The 19525-nt window shown below is 42.3% G+C and overlaps 2 protein-coding genes across 4 annotated transcripts in view; one reads left to right on the top strand and one right to left on the bottom strand.

The window, feature by feature from the left end:
• Positions 1 to 8453, bottom strand: part of DCTN5 (dynactin subunit 5) — a 64948-nt gene extending 56495 nt beyond the window's left edge. Inside the window, exon 1 of the mRNA XM_085629484.1 lies at positions 8200 to 8453. Within this exon, the coding sequence (XP_085485610.1) occupies positions 8200 to 8247 (48 nt within the window). The 5' untranslated portion in view covers positions 8248 to 8453. The remainder of the gene's footprint in view (positions 1 to 8199) is intronic.
• A 54-nt stretch (positions 8454 to 8507) lies between these two features.
• PALB2 (partner and localizer of BRCA2) overlaps positions 8508 to 19525 on the top strand; it is a 117758-nt gene continuing 106740 nt past the window's right edge. For 2 of the 3 annotated variants that reach the window (XM_085629483.1, XM_085629481.1), the window contains exon 1: positions 8508 to 8711. The gene's annotated coding sequence lies outside the window, so the exon portion shown is untranslated. The remainder of the gene's footprint in view (positions 8712 to 19525) is intronic. The other variant, XM_085629482.1, reaches the window with a different exon arrangement.

Raw genomic sequence — 19525 nt, 5'->3', positions numbered from 1 at the left:
ATAGGTCAGAATTGCTCTTAAAAAACAGTAGGGACTGTGTCAGTGTCCGGGGCTTTGTTTTAAGGACTATCGTAGAGAGCTGTAACAACTTCTTCTAGGTCGAACGCAAGGTTGGAAACAGAAACAGCTCCTATGAAACAGGCTGCATTGGAAACCGTGCAACTGCAAGAACAGTAGACTTTGGAGAAATGGGAAACCCAGTCATCGGGGGGATGTGTAAGAGAAGGGGAGACTTACTAACATTATCATTCCTGATACGGTTGACTGTAAGACAGAAACACCTGGTCCCTTTAGTCTTACTAGCTGCAGTTAATGCTGTAAGATTGGAATCCCTAATCTCCCGCTTTCTTTGTCACAGGGTTCTGTTATAAAAACCCTACACCTCTTTATTTCCTCTGAGCCCCTGTGTTGCATCCCAGTGCTTGCCTCAAAAAACATTTGCTTGTGAGCAGGCTGCATCAAACCACCTGGAATTGCAGTTATTCAACTGACAGATTGGTTGGAGGAGCATAGTTGTACTGGATTACAAATGTCCATGAAAGCCTCCCCTACTATGGTTTTATTTTTACTTAGGAAGCTGTAAAATAATCCCAAATTATGCTTAATAAGCATAGTGAGAAATGTTTGTGGACATTTAAGTTTCCAAAACAGCAGAGGAGCTCGATTATTGGTGGCAAGGACACAGAGGCACAGGACCAACCTACCGACTGCCCGCCGGGAAATTCAATAGCGAGAGTTAGCGGATGTTAATCAATCATCAGATTTAGAATATCACATGTTAAGACCTAGTTGACAATGGGTCTAGATAGAAAGATATAATCGGTAATGATAGAACAACCCCTGACAAAAAAGTTGCCACAAAAAGTGTGTTGCTTGAAAGGTGTTTGTGGATATTAATCAGATCCCTCTCCAATACCTATTTCGCAAGTTTGTTCCCCCTAAAGTTAGTCCAGGGGAAAGAGGGTGTTGGCACACAACCTTTAATGGGGTATATATCGTGACTATTAATGTTTAGAGCAGTGTTAAAATCCCCACATACCACAATATTAAAACAATCCCGGGCGCCCTTAGATTGCTCAGAAATTCTACTAACAGTCAGACCCAAACTGTTAGCATTACTACATGGAACACTTAATACATTATACTTTCAACATTTCACTACATCACCCGGCAGTGAGACCACAGACTCAGACAGAGCACTTGCATACCAGAACATCACAAGGGCCAACACATATTTTGCAGGAAGGACCCATAGCTTTATGAAGGAGAGTTTGGTGCAACACTGTTATGAAGGTAGGGTACTATAATGGTTAGCTGATGGTTGTGCAGCATTAGTGCTTTGAATGGACAGGTTCCCATAGTGTTTGCAGGAGGGGATGGAATACTTTGTTCATTTTTGTTTTATTTTTTGCACTTCATATAGAGCAGACAAGGCCTAGAAAGGCATCAGATTGTTATTCATGGCACAGTTAACCAAAACTGAAATCTAAACTGCAGGAATCGGTGATAAAATTACCTGCCCAACCTATACAAAAATTAAAATAGAATCTCACAGGGCTTCAAGTGGGATGAAAAAAAGTGTGGTGCCTCTGAAAAGGGTGTGGCCTATATCATTAAGGGGGTGGCTTAAACTGTAGAAACTACAATTCTGTGCTTTCCACAGAGTGCCACCTGTGCGGTGTCTCTCTGTAAACTTTCGGTTACTGAGTACAGTTATATAACACAAGAACATATAAAATGCCTTAAACAAGCTGAAACTATTGGCTCTGCCAATGTTTATTAGCTATATAAAATAAACGATTACCAATAATTTTGTTGTACCGCAAAATGTTTCAATTCTGAAAATATGAGACTGTGAATTTTAAAGTCTCAATCACGTCCGTTCTTTCCTTCACAACATGTTCCTCTACAGTCTCTCTGTGTTAGGCAACTATGCCATTTTCTCCATATATCTTTTTGAAACCCTCCTTCTGCGTACCTAACACCTCATCTCTTTCCTTTTCAGCACATTTGTACTCCTCCTGCATATATTCCTTGCATCCCTCACTTCTCCATCTCATACACACACCTACTCACCTGTTATCACCTGTTATTTCCTTTAACTTACCATAGGTCATTATTTCAGCAGTCGTGCATGTGCTTCACACACTTTCGACTTTTACAATTGGTACACATGACTATTGCTGTGTGCACTCCACAGAGGCTGAGGACTGGAGCAGAATGTATTCTGGGCTGCTTTATAGCCGCTGACAGGCACTGTGAAAGACTTGCCCGGTCTTCACCCCCAGCTCCAAATATTTTAATCGGGTACGACCAGTGAATCATCAATGCAATCAGTAGGATCACTGGTGTTGTATTAATTTCTATTTTTCTTGGTTTCACTATTACTTTATACACTTCACAGTTTGTTAATCATTGTGAATAGCAGTAGCAAATTTAGGCCCTGACGAAAGCTTTGATACCTTTCTCGGTCTATAGGCTGAAACATGTAGACCTGTCTTTGTCTATTACCTGCAGTTATAAATTATCCCTGCTAGTGCTCTGTTTTTAATCCTGGCCCCAGGAACGAGCTAATAAAGTCATTTCTTTCATACCTGGTAGCTAGTTTTACTATCACTATCCTCACAGCTTATATTATTTTGCGCTGCGCCCTCTACCCAACCTGATATCTCTCTCCTCATTGTAGGATTTAGTATATCTTGAAACTAGGAATAAAATATCCCTGAGCCCCTCCCTCTCAGTGAGGGGGTTATAGCCAGTGGCGGGACTACGTTTTCCCGTCACAAGGAGAATCCCAATGATGAAGCATGCCACCTACAGTGGGTGAGGGATTTCGTCCTAACAAAGGGATATCCCCACAAGCTCTAACAGATAATCTCTGGTTTCTTTCCTCTGTTTGCTGATTCAGACTGAAGGGTTTTTCAGTGTATATTATATGGCATGACATACCATAGTTGCACTAGCCTGATTGGAAAAATGTAAACCAATCAATATTCTGGTAAATAAGATACTTCTAGAGACACTACTTCATAACGCATGCCATCGGTTAGGCTATGCATAGCCAATTATGGAAAAAACTGAGATTTTATGAAACAGGGCAATACAGTGGTTTGGTCAGCAAATGAATGACATACATAGGAACTACCCAGATACACAGTTTCTCTGCCCCAGATTCCAAGCCCCTGCTGCGGACTTCCAACACATGGTCTGGGGATGCCCCACATTGCAGCAATACTGGAACTACATCCATGAAACACTCAGAGCAACCTCAATTACCCTGGGATTAAAACAAAGGAGGCATGCGCGCTAGGGGTGTTCCGAAGACGAAGAACTGATAAAGTACAGGTGCGCTTCACGTCCCTTCTATTACTCTTGGCAAAGAGAGCTATAGCCATGCACTGGCGAGCTCCGGGGGGACCCCGGGTGGAGGCTTGGGTGGGAGCAGTCAAAAAATGGGGCGCTGCGGAGGAAGACGCGATCCGGGAGTAGGAAGCGAAGGGAACACGCAAACACCACATATCCATGGAATGGGCGTAACTCCTATTCCAGTTCAGTCAGCAAACCACACAAGCACAGCCAGCCGAGGCCCCTCATTCCTAGACTGCATCTGCCACCCCGACAGAACCCGTTGGCAGATGTAACGAGCCAGAGCACACACCTGCCGCAGATATCCCCTCACAGTCCACACCGTAGGGCATAGCCCAAGAACCCGACAGAGGAATTAGCCAAGTTCCCCCCCTTCCTCCCCCGTACTGACAGTTGCCAGTCACCAGAGTAGCCCCACACACCTACACAGAAGACCTACTTACTCCCCTCCCGTCTGCACACACACCCACCCTCCCCGCTGATCCCAAATGAGTACCCCAGTTCAACACCCAGTTTTTTCAGTTCAGGATACAAACCAACAGTTCAGATAACATCAATAGGGGACAGGGACCGTCGCCCACTCACTTGAGCGGAATGCTAAAATTCCCACAAGAACCATGTGTAGGCGTAGCCCCATTACCAAACTATCGACATATAGACACATCCAAGGACACATAAGTCTGCCACAGATAGCCTCAACACATGTGCAATACCAGGATTGTGATAACACATAATGGCAGCTAAGAAGGATAGCAATTACGAATGTACACTCAAGTGCCTAAATTGTCTCTGTCTGCCTATGCGTGTAACTCAAAATTGGAACACTTTTCTATGCTTCATTGTATCTAAAGTGATAAAAGTTAATTAAAAAAATTTAAACAAAAAATGAATGACATTCACAGAACATCACCAGGAAACCTAAGCTTTGCTTCCTCAGAGGAATACAAATATCACATTATAGACACCACAGCTTCATTTTCGGCAATTTGACTAAAATGGAAAAACACACAAGCACAAAGAGAGAAAAAGGCTTGCTCACATAAAATAAAAGCGCACTGTTATTCTGAAAGTATGAATAGCTGTCAATACAAGCTGACTGTGGCACTGAAATATTATTATTATACAGCTTATAGAGCGCCTGGTTACTCCAAAGGAGTGTCCCCGCGCTAGGACACCAAAAGTACCATGACATCTGGCTAGAGCCCCCCACCTGCCCTCCAGCGTAGATCCCCCAAGGAACAGCTACGGAAGCCTACTTCCGGCCACCAGGGGGATGCTGGAAGAGCCACGTCTTAAGTTTTTTCTGGAACAAAGTCTCGGACGGGCACGTCCTTAACTCAACAGGAAGGTAATTCCAGGCCTTAGCTGCAAGGAAGCCAAAAGAGCTCCCACCAGCCCGTACCTTCCGAAACTTAGGCACAATCAACTTTGCCGTGCCCAAGGACCTTAGGTAGCGTGCAGGTCTATAGGCAGTAAGAAGGGGGTGCAAAAGCTAGGACCTTTCTTGTTGAAGATCCTTTTGCTCCAGGGTAACGATCAACTGCGTGTCATTGGCGTATGACACCAATTTTACCCCACGTCTCAGCACAATATCAGCCAAGGGGCGCATGTAGATATTAAATAGGGTTGGGCTGAGAGCCGAACCCTGTGGCACCCCTTGAGACAGAGGACAGACTCTGGATTTAAAAGGATGTTGTAGAACCTGGAAGGATCTATTCTCCAGAAAATGTTTAATCCACTCCCATGTCCCTCCACCGACCCCGGCCTCCCCAACCGTTCCATAAGAAGGCCGTGGGAGACCGTGTCAAAAGCAGCACGCAGGTCTAGAAGGATCAGTGCAGTAGTTCTTCCCTCATCGGCTGCGGTTTTCAGGGCCTCTGAGGCAAGAAGGAGGGCCAAGACTGTACTGTGTCGTGGCCTAAACCCCGACTGGGTTTCATGGAGAACCTGTCTCTCTTCCAGAAACATGGACAGTTGACTGTTTAAATGTTTCTCAGCAATTTTAGCAGCATAGGGTAGTAGGAAATAGGTCTCAGGTTTTCTGGGAGAGCAGGGTCTAAAGAAGGTTTCTTTAGCAATGGTACCACCATGGTGTGCTTCCAATTGCTAGGAACCTGACCCGAACTAAAAGACAGGTTTAAAAGCTTGGTGAGAACGGGAGCAATTACTTCTTTCCCTAGCAGTACGAATTTAGGGGGGGGAAAAATCGGATCCAAGGGCGACCCAGATTTAACTGCTTCCATGAGTTTAAGAACATCGCTTACTACAGGCGGATGAAAAATAAAGCTGTCCTCACTTCTCAAATCAACTGTGACTGTAGCCGAGATATAATTCCTGCTGCTTTCGGGGAAGGTGGCGTATATTTTATCAATCTTGCCCATGAAAAAATCTGCAACCTTATTGCAATGATCAGTAGAGGCAGGCATAGTGGCGGTCACACGATCTAAAGAGGACAGTTGTTTCACTACGTAAAAAATATTCTTAGTGGAATTTTTTGCTGCTTCAATGTACTCAGTATAAAACTCCCTCCATACTCTCCTAATTTATTGGTGATACAACTTGAGAGCAGCTAAGGATACCACCCTTTCATTTAGATAGTTCCCCCTCCATCGGCTTTCAAGGCGCTTACAATCAGATTTTAGGAGAGCCAGTTCCTCAGAGAACCATTCCATGGAAGGAGTGATGCGAGTACTTTTACCAGGTTTCAGGGGTATTATGGAGTCCACTGCCTCCTTAATCCAAAGACAGACTTGCCCCTCTACCGTCTGGACTTCAGGCTCTAGAGCTGGGATACTTAAGGCCAGCTTAACCCCAAAGGCATCAGTGCTTAAAGCTCCCCATTTCCGAACCATTAGGGGTGCGGAACGTTTTCCAGAATTACAGGTAGCCTTTCTGGTGGTAGCGAACCTAAAAGGAAGGACACAATGGTCAGACCACACTATAGGCACAGGCAGCAAGGCTTCTACCTGAGCACTGTTGGTAAAAATATTGTCCAACGTGTGAACTTTATTGTGTGTAGGGGTGTCGACTAAGTGTGTAAGACCCATTGCCTGAACCGTTGAATCAGCTCCTTGGTATCTCTATTCTCTTTATCTTCCAAATGAAGATTCAGATCCCCCACCAAAATAAAGTTGGGGTAGCGGATAGTATAGGGGGGGCACTGTCTCAGCAAGGTCATCAAGGAAGGCTCTCGCCGGGCCAGGGGGTCTATACAGAAGCCCTACAATAGAGCTTGCACTATTGATAGCCAGATTGCAATAGGCTGCTCCGCAGTTAGGCAACGTCAGTTTAGACATCCTCACCATACTAACTAAACCACATTTAAATTAAGCATTAATTCTGATTAGTAAAAACTCCCCTTCAACACTTAGAGACAACTAATTTCTTACTACGCACTATACAAGGGTAATATGCTGCAAGGCTAAAACAACTAAAGAAACACAAAATCCTGGGGAAATAAAACACTCTCAGGGAATGCAAGATTGAGAAATACAAGCGAGATGTAAACAACACCGCTGACCTGAATTATGTTAACGTTTTTTACAGTCATTGTTCAGAAATCAAACAATGTTTTTGCCTGTACCGTTAAGAACATGAACATTGAGAACGATAGGGATCTGTTTCAATGTCAGTTTTTAATTGCTGTTTGGACTGAGACCCATAGGGACCCACACAGCTTATAGCTCCGGAATCCGAGAAAGATCATGCACTTTTGGGCAAATCTGTTGTATATGTAATATTCCCAAGGCCTTATAAAAACACTACATAATTGCATAAAGCAATGCACGGTGCACAGAACAGGGGACAGTCCATGGGCCTTCTTACCACCATGGCTATACGAGAACATATTTTAGAAGAAGAAAAACAAATGAGTGCACAGAGAGTAAGAAACTGAGCTCGAGAAGCAGGGTGGGGGCGACACGGCAATATCTGCAAATATAGTTGATTGTGGAGCATACATGCCAATAGACCAGGAGGGAGACTCTTGATTTTGGAAGGACAAAATGTCAATATCTGGCTGTCTATTTGGGAAAAAGGGGGTGGTGATGGACAGAGTTTCTGAATGATGCAGAATACTCTTACCAAGTCAAGAGATCATGGTTTTAATCCATCACCGTTTTTTAGCTCACTGCACCACCCCAGCTCAGAACCAGGCTACATGCAAATTAGTCTGTACCTGTCCCAGTGCATGATGGGAACAGGGCAAACCAAACTACCAAGCCAATTCTTATACTGGGAAGGAAACAAGCTTCCGGGGACCGGTTTCTGGCATCACAGCCTTCGTCGGCCCGGCTTGCCTGAATCCTGATGGTGCAATGAGCAAGGGACTCACGTCTGAGCATACCCTCCCACACTGAGTGTGGATAAAATCGATTTGGGAAAAAGGGGGTGGTGATGGACAGAGTTTCTGAATGATGCAGAATACTCTTACCAAGTCAAGAGATCATGGTTTTAATCCATCACCGTTTTTTAGCTCAATATCTGGCTGTCTCCCTCCTGAAATTGCCTCTGCTTCATAGAAATCAATGGGGGAAATAGACTCGCGATTTTTTTTTTTATCTCCCAATTTCCTCTCTTAAAATGTTAACACATCTGTTGGAGCAATACCAATAAACCAGTACTCTGTTGCACCGGCATACAGAAGGTGAGGAGAAGAAATGCACTGCTGTAAAGTAAGCATACGCTCTATGCCGGAGGGTTGTTGTAGTGGCATCCAGGATGGAGCTTCGCAGTAACGTTCTAGGGGTATGAGTCGCAGACTTTGCATGAGGGATGAGTCTCAGTATCCTGCAAGGGGTACATTGACCCCTGCCACACCCACCACCTACTCACCGTCTCGATGTACTCGCTTTTGTTGTACAACATCTCTCCAAGCTCCATTGCGACTCCGTTGTAAATAAGGGAACAGCCCAAATCCTGCCCTACTGATGCTAAACTGATTTCGGTCCACAAGGGTTTCACTTCCGGGGGTCGACAACACAGAAGATGGACTACTGTCTGTGAGCTCCGCCCCCTGTCACATCCTCAATAGCTTCGCCCCGGTGCAGTAACCTTTCCCCCCCAGCGGCGGCCATCTTGTCGGAGGCGGTCCGGAATGCGCGTGCCCATCAAAAGAACGCGGCGGGGGCGGAGCCGAGGGAGGAGTCAGAGCAGGAAGCGGGGAAACTAAACTTCAGATGTACCTACCTGAGGACATGGCTTGAGCAGAAGGCCTGAAGTGGGGCCGGTTTTATCATGTGAGGAGCTTCCCTTACAAAACAGGACTCGTTGCGATGCTCTCATCATGGCCCAGTCAGAGGACAGCTCTCCAACCAGCATTTGTTGTCTTTAGTCATCCTACGCAGGTGCGTTAATTAAAAACAATGTTAACATACATGCAAACATTTTGGAAGAGGAAAGTGGGAGATTAAAAAAAAGAAAATAATCGGCACAATGTATTTCTCCTATTTACTTCTATTATGTCCTGCAATGTGTCTATCGGCGTGTATGGGACTTGCATGTGAGCTACTGCTGTAAGATCGGAAATCAGAAATTCAAATATAAGTTTTTTCCTTACCTCTCAGGAGCAGAGAAAAATCGCTATGGCAGGCAGAGAAAGTGTGACAAAAATGTTGTGCACTTGCTTGCAGGAGCAGGTTTTCCGGCAGTCGGTGCTTAATTTGAGCCAGTAGTTTCTGGTGCTCAGCCCCGGCACTTAATTGACAGCACCACACTTAGGACAGTCTACCACGTGGTGGCGCTGCTCATCTAATTCAGAGATTAGCAGAACAACAGTTGTTTTTGAATAGAATATACATTCAAAATTAATAATACCTGCTTCCCCGGCCATTCCTTTAGCTTTTGGGACCTGGAATAATCTGAACTGTCGCACTTGCAGGCAAGAGAGAGGGCTACCAGTTGTTTTGGCAGTGATGACGGGGCGATAGGTGGTGCAAGCTGCTGTGGCCTCCTGGTCAGGGCACTAGCACTTATTAGTTTACTTATTAAGCACTGCTGGTAGTGCATAATCCGAGTCACACAACACCAGCACTTGCTATCTTAAGCCCGCCTAGGAAACAGGTTTTTGAATGGAGACGGTGGGAGACAAGCCTTGAAATCAGTAATCTCCCGCCTGAATCAGGAGGGCTGGCATGTATATGTTAATGTCATTTTAAGGAAGATGGGGAACTTACGAGACATATCGATACAATGCGACTGAAATGCATGCACGGTAAGAAGAAATGTTTTAGGACAATTGGGAAAAAAGGACCAGGTTTACCACCTTTCCCCCAAAAAAATACCAGCCATCTGTTCACGTTTTAAGATTCTGTAAAGGTCCAGATGTGATACTCCAATGGAACTTAATATGAGATCGTCTGTATTTATATTTAACATGGCCTTTCTGTCTTTGTTTACTTTACTTATAAGTCATGGTCATTAAGACAGCTGTAGAACACATGTTAAAGTGTTTTATTCTAACATTTGCTATTTATAGTATTTACTGATAAGGGGGAAAATGACGATTTTAGATGATTTAAAACATTTTTGTACTGGTATGGACGTTAAAATACACATCATTCCGATATAAAAAAAGGCCATGTGGCAACCCTTTTCTGGAACCAATTAATTGCAGGTCAGGGTGTGGCGGCGAAAAGGAGATGGCCATGTGGGGCGGAGTCATGATAAGCAGAGTCTGCCAGTCCACCCAAGCATTGATTTTTTAAAAATTTGCCACAAAGAAATGTGCAATAAGAAGAGACATACTTATGGGGTTAAGGCATATGCAGCACAGGTCTTCGTGTGCCCAGCAATTTTGAGGGGTTAATTATAATGGTAAGATAACTCTGCCATTTACGCAGTTGCTGGAGTGATCTGTGTTTTGTCTGGTTTGGTTAGAGTCTTGAATGATAAAGCGGTGATAGAGATCAGGGTACCTAAAATAAACCCACTTCCACGGATAGAGTAATTTCACAGTTACACGCACATACATTCATCATACGCTAGGGCCCATTTCACTAACATACGCTCAAATACTCTACCAGCATAAGACCTGTGGGAAGAAAACCCTACATCTATATCTAGGACGATAGGACCTGATTATAGTGGTTATCCTTAAACATACTCTATACAATCTATACAACAATGATCAAAATGTACACAATAATTGACAAGAAAGAATATTCAACACCATGTTTAAAATTATATTGCTTTATCTAAAATTAGTCAAAGTAAAATCAGAATAAATCATTTCTCATAGTTACCTATTCTAACTAAGTGTCAGAACGGGTCAGGACCAGTCTCTCTCGGTAAAGTCTCTCAAGACCAAGTCCTCAGCATCGATCCTCAGCAACGCAAGTTCACGCGGCAAAGGTAAAATGGCAAGTGGCAAAACCCTCCCTAAGCTAACAATTCTTATAATGAAAAATACAATGGAAACACACATAAAGTTGGCAAAATAAACTGTATCACTGAGCAGAGCGAGAAGGAAGGGATGTAACATTGCTACATCTGAAAATCTTCGCTCAGGAAAAGTCACAAGACGTGAACTACAGAACAGGAACCAAGAAACTATCAAAGTATCCAACTTGTACAACTTCCCTCGGCAGCCAGGCCACAGTTCATTGTTCATTTCTGAAGCTCCTTTGTTTGCCAAGGACGTTCCATTTCTTTTGGAGATCCTCCAAACTGCTGATGTCCTCATGGAAGAATACAACAAGGACCACGGTCAGTTGTCTTCGACCTTTTTCCAGCAGGGGTCTCTCTTGCCACATCACAGAATATGCCACAGCCAGGCTTCGAAATACTGTCAGCTCGGCTAAGGCCTTCATAGGCCACAATAGACCATCTTAATTAAAGAGACAAAATAAACGTTACTACAGCATAATGATTAAACAGTGTTAACCCCACTAATACCCTTATGTGTATGTATTTATCTAGCTTTGCGACATAAAAAGCATTAATTCAGACAGCGTTTTGTGCTCAAAATAAATAGCACACAGCAACGTTTAAACATGAAAACTTGCACGTTATTATTAGGACAGAAACAGCACAAATAAGCTAACCCTCGTGTAACTTTCTCTTATGTTAAGACAAACGGGTTGATTAATAAAACACACTTGCACAAAGACAAATAGTTAATTGTTAATTATTAATAAATTAATAAAACGCATAGACATGCCAGAGCTTCAAAAGCCCTAGAATTTTCTAAAAGAAAACTCTGCTCCAGCAATCCCCCCTTTGGTGATTTTATCACCAAATAAACCCAAAAAAAAAATTAGTGAAAATTTAGTCCCATTTTAGGAAAAATCAGAAATGTCTTTTCCCCTTACACAACATTAAACACTAGTCACTCTTTCATCATCTCTCTTTGTCTCTAAATAAACACTCTCCCTCAATTCTTCTAGTTCAATTTCTTGAGGTTCTCTTTTCAACTTCTTATTTTTCTTTTCCTTATTCAATTTCTTTCTCCCTCCCCTGTTTTTACAACACAAACACACCAATCTTATTATTAACAAAGCCACAATTATACAAGACAAGGGAAACAATATTCTACCTATAATAGTACTACCTATTTTTGCAATAAAATCTTTAACAGCTATCATTTTATTAGCTATTTTAGTCCACAAACTCCCAGCTTCAAGTGGTACTAATTCTTCATGTAAATCAGTAATATTTTTGATATAGACCTTCAGGTCTTTACTTTCGTCAGGAATGTAAGTGCAACAATGTTGAACTTTCAATATTCCACAGACTCCACCCTCCTTGGCCAATAGAATATCAAGGGCAAGTCGATTTTGCATTGACATGGCACGTACGGCACTTAATTCCGTATTCACCAAAAGAAACCCTCCTGCGGTATTTGTCGATAAGCGATCAACCACTGTAGACAGTTTCCGAATTCCATAAGCATTTAAAGAAATTCCCACTGCTGGAATCAAAACCCCAAAAATATCACCCACAATTTCAGACCAAGTTTCTCTCTTAAAACGTGTTAATAAGTTAATATCTTCTACATCTCTTATTTTATCTGTATGAAAAATCTTAGGAAAAACCAGGCCCACATAACATGTGCCATACCAATGGTCCGGCAACTTGTAATAAGCCTTGTTCCCACAAACATAGTACACTCCTGGAAAAATCGTATCTTCTCCACCTCTGAAACCCCAACCTGTCGCAATGAAGTATGTATCATGGCACTCACTAGTTCCCACAAAATATGTATCATATTGGGATTTCCTTCTGGTAATGCATAGTTTACCCTTCTGCGGTGCATCTAGAGCTAAAGTTGGACTAGCCCCATTCTTCAATTTTTCTCCCATCTCAATGTCCCAAATTGTTTCACTCTCTTCATATTTTCCCCCTTTCTCATGCATGCTCACTCTCCTTTCTTCTACCATATCCAGGAAAGCTCTCTCCTCTTCTTTCAAACTGCAAGTTAAATTATTCTTAAAAATGTAATCTAATGTTAATCCTTTTTCTTCAATAAAAATCTCACCAAAAGTGTTAGCTTCTTTAGCTGGATTCAGCTCTTTGTTCATTGGCAAGTGCCCAAAAATACTATCTCTGTTAGACATTTTATAATCTATTTTCCCTAACAAATAAAAAACACTACTTAAAATACTACAGGAAATACCATATGTAGCTGGTAAATGATGATAAGTAACACCCTCTGAAACAGATGCAGGTAATTGCATGCAGACGTAGCAATCCCTTACTTCCATTGTCTTCACATATTCATATAACAGTTTAGAAAAAACATTACTAGAAAAATTATTAATTGACCTATCTTTGTGTATGTAACTACTACTTCTAATTGGAATTTCTTTTTGTGAATTCTTCTCTACATTTGTCACATTCTCTATATTCATTCCAAATTCTACTCTAAAAGTAACTAATAAAACTAAAACACCCCATAGAAGCATTAATAATCCAGTACAACAGCAGCACATTCTACACCACCTCTTAAAGAAGGCACATCTATTTCTATTATCTTCTATGTTAGCCATTTTAGTTTAGCCTCTACTACTCCACTACTATTTGAACTTCTTCAATTCTTCAGCTTTCAGTTTATCCAAATGATCTCCTCGTTCACTTGATCCAAGTGAATCCTTCTTTCATTCAGTTTGGATATTTGTCATTCTTCACTTCAATTTCTTCAACATCAAATTGTATCAGATCTCCAACGTCGGAATCCTCAGTACTCGACTCTTCTCCAATGTCAGTCAAGAGTACCTTCAGAATTTCACCAGTATCTTCCTCAACCACTTTTCTCAAGACCACTTCCGGATTATCTCGAGTCACTGTTTCTTCTTTTCCTTCTTCAGACAGTGTCACATAAGACCATTCCGGTGATCTGTACTTTTGGTTGGGTCTTTTAACTCTTCTTATTTCTACTGGTTCTTTTGATTTCTTTGATTCTTCTTCTTCAGCCTTTGAAGTTTGACTTGATATTTCATTTACTTGTTCAGCTTTCGATGAATTTGCTCTTATTACTCTGTATCTCACTCTTTTAACTCGGTTGTTAGGCCAACGATCTCCTTTCACAACCTTTTTCGGCCTTAATTCTTTAACACTCTTTTCTCCAATCGAAGTTCTTTTTCTCAGAACTCGACCCTCTGTTTGTTCTTCATCATCTGTTTCAAGTGCCTCTTGTTTCCGTTTCCCAGCAGTTTTTTTCTTCTCCACAGATTTCTTCACCACTGTTTGAGACTTCCCTACTTCTGTCCCTCCTCGGGTCTCCGACACGCAATCTTCTTGCTGTCTACTTGTCCCTTCACCTAGCTCCTCATCAATATTCCCTACACCTCCTCGGGGGTCTTCCGCAATCTGTCCCTCTCTATCTTCTTCTGACCCTGTTTCTTCAAGAATAATCTCAAGTGGTTCTTCAATCTCCTCCTCTTCTGATTCAGGAGTAATCTCTGTGTGATTTCTTTTTTCTTTTCTTTTCCCTCCACTGCTACTTGAAACTTCAGGCTCTACAACAGAATCTGATCTTTTCTCTGATACTCGCAGTGATTCTCTTGAAGCTCTCTGTGCTTCTTTTCTCACTGATTCCGTATCTTCAGTATCTTCACCATCACTGGAATCTGACTCTTCAAAATACTCTTCACCAGTCCCTTCTTTTGGATTTGGAACTCTCAGAGTATGACTTGCATGTACCCAGTGCTTCACTCCAGCACACTTTACTGCAGTCGTCGTAGTCAGAATAACTTGTCTTGGCCTTCCCCACCTTGGAATCAAGCAATTTCTTCTCCTGTGAACTTTTATCCTCACCCAATCTCCTGGACTCAGATCATGGGCTTGCTTCTTCTCAAGTGTGGTAGCTTCTTCTCCAACCTGGTGAAACACAGAATGAACTGCGTCAGCCAGGCCTTTACAGTAATCCAAAACCATGTCATCAGTTATTGACACCAACTTATTGACAGGCACGAATGCATGGCGCATAGCACGTCCCATGATTATTTCATGCGGGCTCAAACCAGTAGTTCTATCTGGAGTAGATCTCATAGTCATCAGAACTAGAGGTAACACATCTGGCCATTTCATGCCAGTGGCTAAACACATCTTTCCGATTCTATTCTTGATTGTGCCATTGATCTGCTCAACCACACCAGAAGCCTCTGGTCGGTATGCACAATGTAGCTTCTGCTGTATTTTCAATGCTTCACAAATTAAACCTATGAGTTCATTTTGAAAGTGCCTACCTCTGTCAGACTCAACTGTAACTGGAAACCCGTACCTAGGAATCAACTCCCTTAACAGTAACTTCGCTACTGTTAATCCATCATTTCTTCTAGTCGGGTAAGCTTCCACCCACCTTGAAAACAAACAGACTACCACCAAAACATATCTCAGTCTGTTCACTTGGGGCATTTCAATGAAATCAATCTGCATTCTTGTAAAAGGACCTCCTTCTCTGCCTATTGTTCCCAGACTCACCACTGTCTTTTTCCCAGTGTTAAATTGCTGACAAATTAAACACCTTTGACAGATGCTCTCTGCAATTGTCCTGAACTTTGCATTGTACCAGGTCTGCTTGAACGACCTCACCATCGCATCCCTCCCCAGATGTCCCTGGCCATGATACATCCTTGCCATTGACGACAAGATAGAGTTAGGCATCACTGGTCTGCCATCTCTGTAGACCCATACATGGTCTGTTTCTCTTGGAGCACATCCTGCTTTAACCCAATCTTGTTTCTCTTCTTCTCCTGCCTCATCTTGTAACTGCTTTACTTCATCCCACGTTTCTAGGACATTAGTAAACATCACAGAAAGAAAAGACATTTCCTCCATTCTGTCCCGATTAATTGACTGATTTGTCTTAGCACAATACTGCGCCACATCGTTGGCGTAACGGTTTCCAACCGTGATAAAATCATCCCCTGGACCATGGGCAGCACATTTTACAACAGCTAACTCCTCAGGCAGCTGTATCGCCTCAAGCAATTTTCCAATCAATTCAGCATTCTTTATCGGAGTTCCACCCGATGTCAAGAAACCTCTTTGCAGCCACAACTGGCCAAAGTCATGCACCACTCCAAATCCATACTGACTATCAGTCAACACGGTTGTTCTCAAATCTTTCCCAATCTCACAAGCTTTTGTCAATGCCACTAATTCAGCAACTTGCGCAGATTTCACTCCTTTCAATGGTGATGCTTCCATGACCTCTGAAACTTTGCACACTGCATATGCTGCACATAGCACACCATCATCATTCCTCAGGCATGATCCATCCACAAACAACACATGGTCATTCTCAGGTAAGGGAATATCCCTTATGTCTGGTCTCGGTTTTGTACAGTACTCAAGCACATCCAAACAATCATGATCATCTTCCATCTTTATACCCACATTTTCAATATCCGGCAAGAGTGTTGCTGGATTCACATTCACACATCTCTCAAGAGTCACATTTGAAGCTCCCAGAATCACTTTTTCGTACTTAGTCAGCCGACTATGTGACATATGCTGAGTTCTGCTTCTTGTCAAAAGAATTGCCACATTGTGAGGTACGAATACCCTTACAGGATATCCCATTATGATCCCCTCACTCTGTTCCAAGCTTCTGCATGTTGCAGCCACAGATTTTAGACAACCTGGTAAACCCACAGCTACAGGGTCAAGTGTCGATGAGAAGTATGCAATAGGCCTTCTCAATTGTCCATGTTTCTGGATTAACACTGAAAGTGCACATCCATTTCTCTCACTGCAGTACAACTCAAACTCTTTTTCATAGTCAGGCATACCCAAAGCTGGAGCCTCACACATTTTACTTTTGAGCTCTTCAAATGCTGCCAATTGTTCTTCATCCAGATTCAATGGATCTGTCATTTCACTTTTTGTCAATTTAATCAGTGGCTTTGCTATCAGGGAAAAATTAATTATCCACTGACGACAATATCCCACCATACCCAGGAACATTCTCACTTCTCTCTGGGTTTTTGGAGCTTTCATTTCTCTGATTATTCTGATCCTGTCAGTAGTCACTTTTCTCAGACCCTTTTCAATATTGTGTCCAAGATAATGAACCTCTTTCTTGCAAAACTGCAATTTGGCTGGAGATACCTTTAACCCTCCATCTGCCAGATGATTCAGTAAAGCTATGGTATCTACTTCACAAGCTTCACGTGTTTTTGATGCCACCAGTAGGTCATCAATGTACTGCACTAACACTGAGTTTTCGGGCATAATCAAACTCTCCAATGATTTCTTCAATAACTGATTGAATATCGAAGGACTCTCTGTATACCCCTGTGGGATTCGACACCATGCTAAAATACGCTGGCCAAACCTAAATGCAAAAATCGGCTGGCTGTCATGATGCAATGGAATTGAAAAGAACGCATGACACAAATCAATCACTGTATACCACTCAGCATCATGTGGAATTTGATACAGAATCACTGATGGATTTGGCACAATAGGACAACATGCCACCACAATTTGATTAACTTTTCTCAGATCCTGTACAATCCTAAATTTGCCATTGGGCTTTTTCAGTCCCATTATCGGTGAATTACACGGACTACTCAGTAGTTCTCTCAGAACTCCTTGCTGAATCATTTTCTCAATTATAGGAGTTATCCCTTCAATTATTTCTGGTGTCATTTTGTACTGAGGAATGTTAGGATATGTAATTCCCTCTTTCACTGCAATTTTCACTGGATCCACATTATTCATCAATCCCACATCCTCTCCTGTAAAATCCCAAACTGCTCTTTTCACTGTGTCTCTCAGCTCTTGAGGCAAATCCTCCGGATTAAACACAGCAAATGCACCAATTAACTCATTTTCTCTATTTTCTAGAGTCATTCGGTACAAAACATCATCATCTGGTGTCTCAAAAGCTATTCCATCTGGTGTACAAAAAATTGTGCAGTTCATTTTACACAATAAGTCCCTACCTAACAGGTTCACTGGACTCGTGTCACAGACAATAAATCTGTGCATGTCTGAAAATTTCCCTATTCGTACTCTTACTGGTTCAGTAAGACGTGTTCTGATTTGTGTATTAGCTACACCAACTACTTGGATTGCTTCATCCGAGAGAGGAAGATTTCTAACATCTGTTGACCTGACAGTTGATCTTGTCGCACCTGTGTCTACCAAAAAAGTAACACTCTCCTCATTTATTTTCCCATCCACAAATGGTCCTGCCTGGTCTATTTCTAGAGTTGCACCAAGTATGCACTCTTCCTCCTCTCTTCGGCACCGTCAATAATCGCCCTCAGACTCACTCCCTTCACTCTTTAACAAGTACTGTTGTACTTTGTTAGAACGTCTTGGTTTGTTTACCTGCTCATCATTGAAGAATCCCGAGTCCTGATTGTACTTTTGTACCCCTCTATTCTGCGGCAAGGGCGGTTTTGGCTCCTGACTCTGTTGTCTCACAACTTTCTGTTGCTGTTGCTGCTGGTTATTCCCTTCATTCTGCACCTGTTGATTTAAGGATTTACCCTCATTATTCACTAATGGTGGATTAGGACATTCAGATCTCCAATGTCCCAGCTGGCCACAGTTGTGACACGGGAACTTTTTTTTCGCTTCCTCAAGACTTCCTTTCCCCTTTCCTGCATATCTGGGTCTATTTCCTGCATTATTTCCTGGATTATTCGCCTGTTCCACTAACTGTGCTTCCTGTCTTTCTGCAACTTTCACCTGTGCCCACATTGCCTTCTCTTTCAGCTTTCTTTGTTTTGCTTCAATTTCATCACTGAAGTATTTTGCATGTCTCAGAATCTCATCTACTTTTTTACTCTGCCAATCCACCGTGTGCTCACGAATTCTCTCACCAATTTCAGGTCTTAGGCCATATACAAATCTGTATACAAAATGACTCAAATCCTTGTCACCCAGGTGTTCATCTCCGCTGAATTGTTTAAAAGCCAGTATCAACCTCTCGTAAAAAGCATGAACTGATTCTTTTGCTTCCTGTTGTGTTCGATCTATCTTAACCCAGTCTGTCTCATTTGGAGGAACTTTACTCTTCAGGTATACCATCACCTGATCATACTTCCTCATCACTTCTGGATCTGGTGCCCCTGTTCTTGGATCTCTTGGATATTCCTCAGTAGGCCAACTCACAACTATTTTACACTCAGTCCACAAGTCTGCTGGAACAATTATATCAAACAGACTATTCAGGTCTACCCACAACACTTTTGACAATTTCACAAACCTATCTACCTGCCTATACCACTCGACGGGCTTTTCTCTCAATCGAGGGAAATCATTCGTAAATGATAAAATATCCTGTCTAGTCCATGGAACATGTACATATCCTCCTCCAGGTATTTCTCTCATGGGATAATTCTCCACTGGTTTCTCCTTTTCTCTCACTGGAAATGCCGAATGAGTTGTTCTATCTTCAGATTCCTCTCTTTTCTTATACCACCTATCCTTCCACTTTTCTACATCACCCCATCTTCGTAATAATGCCACCATTTCTTTAATCTGTCCTGTTCTACCAGAAGTATTCAAATTTTCAATGTCTTTTTCTGTGAAATCCATCCTGTAAGTTTTCTGCAAAACCTTTACTTTATCAATGTCAACTCCTTGCTCATTTGCTATCGCTCTTAGTCTATCATGTGTATTTCTTGCTCTCCATGTTATGCTTTTGCACATAAACATTAATTCACCATCATGATGACTCTTCAGAATTTCTGTTCGAACT

The sequence above is a fragment of the Triturus cristatus genome, chromosome 10 (assembly GCF_964204655.1).
Source record: "Triturus cristatus chromosome 10, aTriCri1.1, whole genome shotgun sequence".
Taxonomy (NCBI): Eukaryota; Metazoa; Chordata; class Amphibia; order Caudata; family Salamandridae; genus Triturus; species Triturus cristatus.
The sequence above is the reverse complement of the archived record's forward strand: the minus strand, read 5'-3'. Positions and strand labels throughout refer to the sequence as shown.